This window comes from Pantherophis guttatus, chromosome 9, assembly GCF_059756535.1.
Source record: "Pantherophis guttatus breed Tessera chromosome 9, ASM5975653v1, whole genome shotgun sequence".
Lineage (NCBI taxonomy): Eukaryota > Metazoa > Chordata > Lepidosauria > Squamata > Colubridae > Pantherophis > Pantherophis guttatus.
In genome coordinates, this window is record NC_142071.1 from 1,456,571 (window position 1) to 1,463,581 (window position 7,011).

Below are 7,011 nucleotides of genomic sequence, written 5' to 3' on the forward strand. Positions count from 1 at the left end.
TCAGAAGGGAGTGGAGTTGTTTAAGCCATTGTTGCTTCAATCCTCTGACACACACACCTGTTTTTGAGTTGCCTTCTTGGCAAGCCGAAGACATGATAAAGCTTGTATATTTTGTGGTTCTTGCATGAAGCAGATTGTAGCCCTTAAAGAAAGATTTGTTAGTAGCATCTGCTTTGTCACATTAATATATTTATAACGGTAAATAATGCTAAGATTTGATCAAATCAATGGCAATATTATCTTTGCTGCACAAATCTGTTTTGCAACTGCATAAGGTGTTTAATTTGTAACCGTAGTTTATATAATTTTTCTCGTATTCTAAAGCAAAACAAAATATTTCACACAAACATAAATATATAGTGGTACTTCCTGTTCTGAAATAAGGACCCCAAAAGCTTAAAACAAGCTTTTCTTTTGTATAAACTAATTGGAGTGCTCAGTATCTTTAACAAAATGTTTTCCCTGAGGGTTAAGATGTTCCAGTAGTTTTTCTAATATTGCACAATTTTTATTTGAGTGTCTGTTAGTAACATTAAGTAGCAAATCCATAGGTTCCATATTTAAAAAAGAATAGCATTTAAAAATGACTTTAAGTTTCAGTAGTAACCTGTAGCCTGCTAGGTTTTACATACAATATTATACGTCACGTCATTCCAGAATGATGTCATGTTTACATTTGGCCAGAGAGCATCTTATCTGCTTTCAAGGCTCTCCATCTCCAGCATCTCCCCATGGCCACCACAGTGGGCCTTATTTTGCTTTTATTTTTAACCATTTCATCCGAAAGATTTTCAAGCTCTGTGTGCAAATCTGATGCCAGTTGCTGTCGGAATATTGTTTTTTTATTCTTCCCACATGAATGTTTTATAGGTTGGAAGCCGACGTGTTATTCAGTATGGCGCTGCTTTCATGCTGCTACTTGGAACAGTTGGCAAATTCAGTGCGCTGTTTGCATCTCTTCCAGATCCAGTGCTGGGAGCTCTGTTTTGTACTCTCTTTGGTAAGTGATTATCACTCTGTTGTGTTTGTGTGAATTGTGCTTTTAATATCCCCTTTTTGAAGGAATTCTGGACCATCTTAAACTCCTTTTCTCATTAACTTCTCTTAGTAGGGGATCTTGGCAATGGTTAGATGTGCAGACTTTACCTCTTAATTCCCTAACCAGAAAGCAGTTGAAGTCGACACGTTGTAAAGTTGCCACGGTTGAGAAACTCTGGTTTAGAATCTACTCAGGCTAGCAGAGAGCTCAGTGCCTGTAAGGGTACATGTGAATCATGGAGTGCTGGAGCTGCATTTTCTTTAAACAAAGCTCTGAATCCTATGAAATAATCCCCAGAGTGTTTTTATATCATAGCGTGTAATGATTACATAATCCTTTTAAAAATATAATGCTCTGTATCAAGATTTCGGGTTTTTAGTCCATATGTCATTTCGTTGACGTATAAAGTACGTTGTGTTATGATTCCCATTTTCCAAGTAGCCAGACAATTTTTCAAGGCCATATTTTAAAATAACTTGGAGGCTGTTGTACAAATATGAATAATTTGGAAATCTTGTCCCTTTCTTATTTAGGGATGATCACTGCAGTTGGACTTTCAAACCTGCAATTCATTGATCTGAACTCTTCACGGAACCTTTTTGTTCTTGGATTTTCTATCTTCTTTGGGCTGGTGCTCCCAAGTTATCTTCGGCAAAACCCACTTTTTACAGGTAAACATAATCTATATCTATATCTTCTTAGCTACTCGTGTATGCTCAAATACCTTTCAATTAAAATAAGAAATTGGCTTACAACCAGTCACTTAGCAATCGTTCAAATTTAGAAGACACTGAAGACCATGAGTTATGGCCAATCCTCCCACTTACAACCACCACAGTGTCCCCACGATCATGTGATTGTTATTACTAGGGTGATTGCAGTGTCCCAGGTCATGTGTTCTCCACTTCCAACCTTTCCAGCTGGGTTCTGAGAAGCAAAGTCAACTTTGTGATTTGCTTAATGACCATGGCTTAAAATGATTGTAAAATTGGGCCTGTGATGTCCCTGTAGTAATATTCTGAATCATGTACTCACACAAGGTATGTGGGAAAAGACTTTTCCAGTAGTTCAGCTTGCGCTCTTATCACCCTAGAGCAATGTTTTTCAATCTTGATGACTGTGGAATTCCGAGAATTGAAGTCCACGCATCTTCCAGGTTGAACAACACTCCCCTAGACTGCAGCTGTTCACCAGGGAACTGGGACGATCAGTTAATTAACTTTTTAAATGCAGATTAAGATCGGCTCGGTCTACTTAAAGCAGCTTTCCCAAACAGTGTTCTCTGCAGCTAAGGATTTTGGAGCTCCAAAGATCTGGAAGGCTCCCCAGTTGGCTTAGCTTCAGTCTAGTTTATCAGCCCTAATTCCTTCCCTGTGCACCGCATTTAATAAAAAATAGGTTTTAAATCTGGGCTGTCTTCCAAATTGAAATAGTTTCTGTTTTTCATCCTGTTTGACCTGCAGGGAAAACTGGTTTAGTCCAGCTTTTCTCAAGTTGTCATCCTCCAGATGCTTGAGACATCTGATACAGCCTACTGGTTTTGGCTAGAAGAAATTGCCTTCTTTTTTTCCCAAATTCCTCACAGAGGCATCTTTCTAATTAATTAGACAGTTAATTAGCCATCTGCTTAAAAGTCACAGCTAATCAAATTAATAATTACCTGACCAATCTGGTTGCCCATGTTCATTCAAGAATCTGAACATAGGAGGCCAGAGCCTACGGGCAACTTTCCATCTCTTTCTCTCTCTCTCTCTCTCCCTCCCTCCCTCCCTCTCTCTAAAAAACAAAAACACAGATGTGAGAAAAGAGGGAGAGGAACAGTCACACACCAAGAAAGAGTCAAAAACCAAGACACGAGGAGAAGCAGTGCGAGCAAGAGAAGGACAGGCCAAACAGAGGGCAGAGAGAGGGAGCATTTTCAATAGACCAACCTTGAGTTGACTGGGGAAATAGCTCCGTCATCTTGATAAAACACAATTTTATAAGCCCTGCAGAAGAATGCTAGGGAGGGCTGGACACCAACTCCATGGGCCCTTCCACGCTTTTAGTCTTTGACTTGCCGAGAAATAGTAGGATGCTGGGGGCTTCGTCCAATCCTTCAGGATATTTTCAGCGAAAGGGAAATTCTCCCCCAACTTCTAGGTCATTCTATTGGCTGATTCTGTTGGTTGGCTGGTTAGTAGACCTTAAGTGTCAAAGATGGGCTGAAGTCCATCATTATCCAAGAGCCGCGAGGACAATCAAGCTTCCACCTCTCTTGTTCTGAGCAGTTGAAGAGAACTCTTCCCCTCTTCTGACCTTTCCGAAAGATTTTCAAGTGAGATCTCCTTTTCCCCTGAGATCTCACCCTTCCCCAGAGTAGACGAATGGAGATACCACCGTTTCCCCTTGCAGGCGAGGAATTAAGCGGCAGGAGCTTCACCGTTGACCGGTGGGGACAATGGCTGCTACTGGGCAAGCTGTGGATTCCAGCACTGAACGTTTCAATAGGGAGAAGTTCTGTAGGAACTCAACCACGCTCTGCAACTTGGGCTGGGCAGGAGGGACCTGGATGTCCTTGTGTTTCTATGGAGCTGCTCATTCTCCGTCTTGGCACCTTGTCCCAGCTTGCCTTCCTCTCTATGTTGCATCTGTTCGGATTCTGACAGACGCCGTTTCCCATCTTCTACCCTTTCAGGAATCGACAGCATTGATCAAGTCCTCAACGTCTTGCTGACTACCGCTATGTTCGTTGGTGGCTGTGTGGCGTTTATTCTAGATAACACCATTCCAGGTAGGTCGCCCAGCGTGCTCTTTTCTTTCTGCCCTGCTTCCCTTTCATCCTGAGGAGGCCCTCATGCTCAAGGAGGACATCCCCGTCATCAGCGCTCATTAGCGAGGGTCTCCATCCACCAGGATATTCTGCTATTTCATCGAAAGAAATGAAGGAATGTCATACAGCTGAGGTTGTATGACATTCCTTCATTTCTTTCGGTGAAATATCGACTGAAATTTCACTGTTTTTTGAAGTGGCGCTTGTAGAAGGGAACCTGCGTGGCTATGCTTGCCCGTCGCTTGTGTGGTCCAATACTGGGCCATGAGGTTGGGGGCCCCTGTTATGGGACATAATACATTCAATTAAGATAAAGCCAGTGGTGAAATCTGAGCCAGCTTACTCCCGGTTCGCTGGCTGCGCATGTGCACTTTGCACCACGCACCAAATGCGAGGTGCACGCACGTGTGTGCAGTGCACACCAAGAGGAGGCATGGGGGAAGTAGAAAATGCACGCAAGAGAGTGATCAGCTGTGGCGTGCGATCTTTTTTTTTTTTTTACTTTTAAAAGCAAAAAAGCAAAACCTTCTGCGCATGTGCAGAGGGTACAAAACACATTACTTCTTGGTTAAAACTAGGAAGTAATAACAACCAGGCGGATGGGCAGAGCCTCCCGCTGTGATTGCTACTGGTTCTCCGAAGCACCCGCCACGGCGATCCGGTCCAAACCGGGAGCATTTCACCCCTGGATAAAGCCATCATAAAATCTCCCATTCTATGGAGCCAAAGAATTGCAACGGGAGAGCTGTTGTCCTTCGCTACCTAAGGAAGCTAACCGTCTTAAGTGTTTCCGGGGTGGCTGCGGTGGGATCATCCCAGGGGGGTCCTTGACATTTCTCTGCTCCCAGGAATGGGAGTGGGCTTTACCGTTGGAGCCGGGAGGAAGTTATCGCCATCGTTGACTGGGCTGGGTTTTACCTGGGCTGCTGGGGGGGTCCCCTTCGTTCGGCCACCCCTTTTTGTTTTTTTAACGGCTGTGAGATGGGCCGCCCTTTGAATTGCACAAATTAGAAATAAAACCCACAAGAGTCTTTTGGCTTCCATCAGAATGACACAGAAAGCAGTGTCATTCAGGACGTCATTCATCAAAGTTTTTAATCACGGGGCCAAATTTATATATATCTTTTTAATTGTATTTTAATATTTGTAGTTTATGGTTTTACTTGGCTGTTCACCGCCCTGAGTCCTCAGGGAGAAGGGCGGTATACAAATTTAAAAATAAATAAATAAATAAATAAATAAATAAATAAATAAATAAATAAATAAATAAATAAATAAATAAAATGTCAAAAGCAGCGACGGTCCTTTGCCACCCTGTCGCTGGGATGGGGGGTGGGGATTTTTGTCTTATTTTATGGGAAAGGAACAACCAGGCAGCTCGGGGGGAGGAGGGGTTTCCTGTGGGCTGCATGGAGAGAAGGTCATCTTCTCGGTCCTGCTTCTGCTTTGGGCCTGGGGCGTCCAAAGCCGGGCGGAGAGTCCTCTTGCAAACCTCCCTGCTGGCACATGATTGTGGGAAGCGGGACCAGCAGCTCATCTCCCACCCACCCCAAAAATAATCCCAATTTCAGCCACGCGCGGAGGAAGCCCCCCCCAAACGAGCTTGTTCCTTTCTTGTTCACACCTTGTTGTTCTGCCTCCCTTTTGCAAAACGAAGGCAGCCCCGAGGAAAGAGGCATCCGGAAATGGAAGAAGGGCTCAGGCAAGGGCGGGAAGTCCCTGGAAGGCCTGGAAAGCTACGACTTGCCTTTCGGCATGGAGTTCATCAAGAAGTACAGGTGCTTCAGCTTCCTGCCCATCAGCCCCACCTTCCTGGGCTACAGCTGGAAAGGCTTCCGGAAAGGCAGCAACTGCGGGGCTTCGGAGGACGATTCGGAGGCCGCCGTATAGCCCCGGCTGGACCTCGGTCTCCCGGCTGTCGTAACAGACCCTTTGTGCAGTTTCTGGCTACTTTACTGTGTTGTATTGTATTGTATTTTTATTTTTATTATTATTTTGTATATTTGCATTTTTAAATTCTGGAACTTAAGAGCCGAGGCAGGTGATTTATTTTTATTATTATTATTTTTTTAAAAAGCAGCTTTCCCTATTGTAGATGGCAAGAGCAATCTGTAATGTCTCTCTACAGTTATATTTTGTGGGCATTCGGAAGAAGAAGAAGAAGAAAAAAAAGAATCCTTGGGGGATTAGATGCTTTTATATTGGGCAAAACTGCTTTTCCTTTTGAAACAACCCCGATAAAATGGTTCCATGGCCTGCACCTAGCAGCCCTCAGGCAGGCCGAATTTATCCTTTTTGCAGGTTCTACATTCCATTTATTTTTAAGCCTGCATCACCTTAACCCAAACCCTGCACAAGTCATTGGTATTCTGTATATAAACTGTTGCCGCAGAGCCTAATACGGTAAATCAGGACCAGTGGCGGGGAGGGGGGTGGGGTATTTCCAGGGTAGGTGGGGGAGGCAACCGGCCAGAATTTGCTCCCATGACCAGTTAGAAGGTTGCAGGAACATTGCAAGCCTCAGAAGAAAGGGGTGCATGGCAGTGGGAGAGGGGAAACTTCACCCCCTTTTTTGACTTTCCCCTTCCCAGCTGTATTACAGCACAAAAATTAAGATTCCGGATGAGTGAAATCTGGCTGGCTGGTCTCGGACTGCGGCTGCCTGTTCAAAAGTTTGGAAGTTGGGATGGTTTTTCTCTGCCACGCCCTCCCGTTCTTAAACCAAGCAGCACTTTCAATGTTCTCCAGTGGATCGTGGAGGCTTTGCCCTGAATGCAGGAAGAGAGAGCCAGGGACCCACCTGCTCCCTGTGGTGGAGAAGGGGCCGAGGGGGCTGCCATCAGGTTGCTTTTCGTTACCCTGACAGCAGTGAGGCTGCACAGCACAACAAGTTTGATTCCCTTAAAAAGGTTTTGGGGTGCGGAGAGGCAGCCCTGTGATGGTTCCACAAGCCCCCCTTTTTCCCCCTGGGATGCGGTGGGCATTCCCAACTCTTGGGTGCTCTGGGACCCTTCTTGGGCCTTGCTACTGAAATGCCTCGCAGCTTTACTAAGAGATTCATCGCCTACGGTACAAGTTGGTTTCGTACGATAATAATACTATTTATTAAGCGCTTGAGTTGTAAAACAGTCCCTTTGTCTCCAGGCCTCTCCATTTTCAG

General features: G+C 44.7%; 1 protein-coding gene across 5 annotated transcripts in view; it reads left to right on the top strand.

Moving 5' to 3' along the window:
- The window catches only part of SLC23A2 (solute carrier family 23 member 2), a 58,929-nt gene extending 53,049 nt beyond the window's left edge, over positions 1-5,880 (top strand). For all 5 annotated transcript variants that reach the window (XM_060683325.2, XM_087875774.1, XM_060683324.2 and 2 more), the window contains 4 exons: positions 871-1,000; positions 1,573-1,710; positions 3,717-3,812; positions 5,509-5,880. In XM_060683325.2, coding sequence (XP_060539308.2) covers positions 871-1,000; positions 1,573-1,710; positions 3,717-3,812; positions 5,509-5,741 — 597 coding nt within the window. In that variant the 3' untranslated portion in view covers positions 5,742-5,880. The remainder of the gene's footprint in view (positions 1-870; positions 1,001-1,572; positions 1,711-3,716; positions 3,813-5,508) is intronic.
- Positions 5,881-7,011: the final 1,131 nt, after the last annotated feature.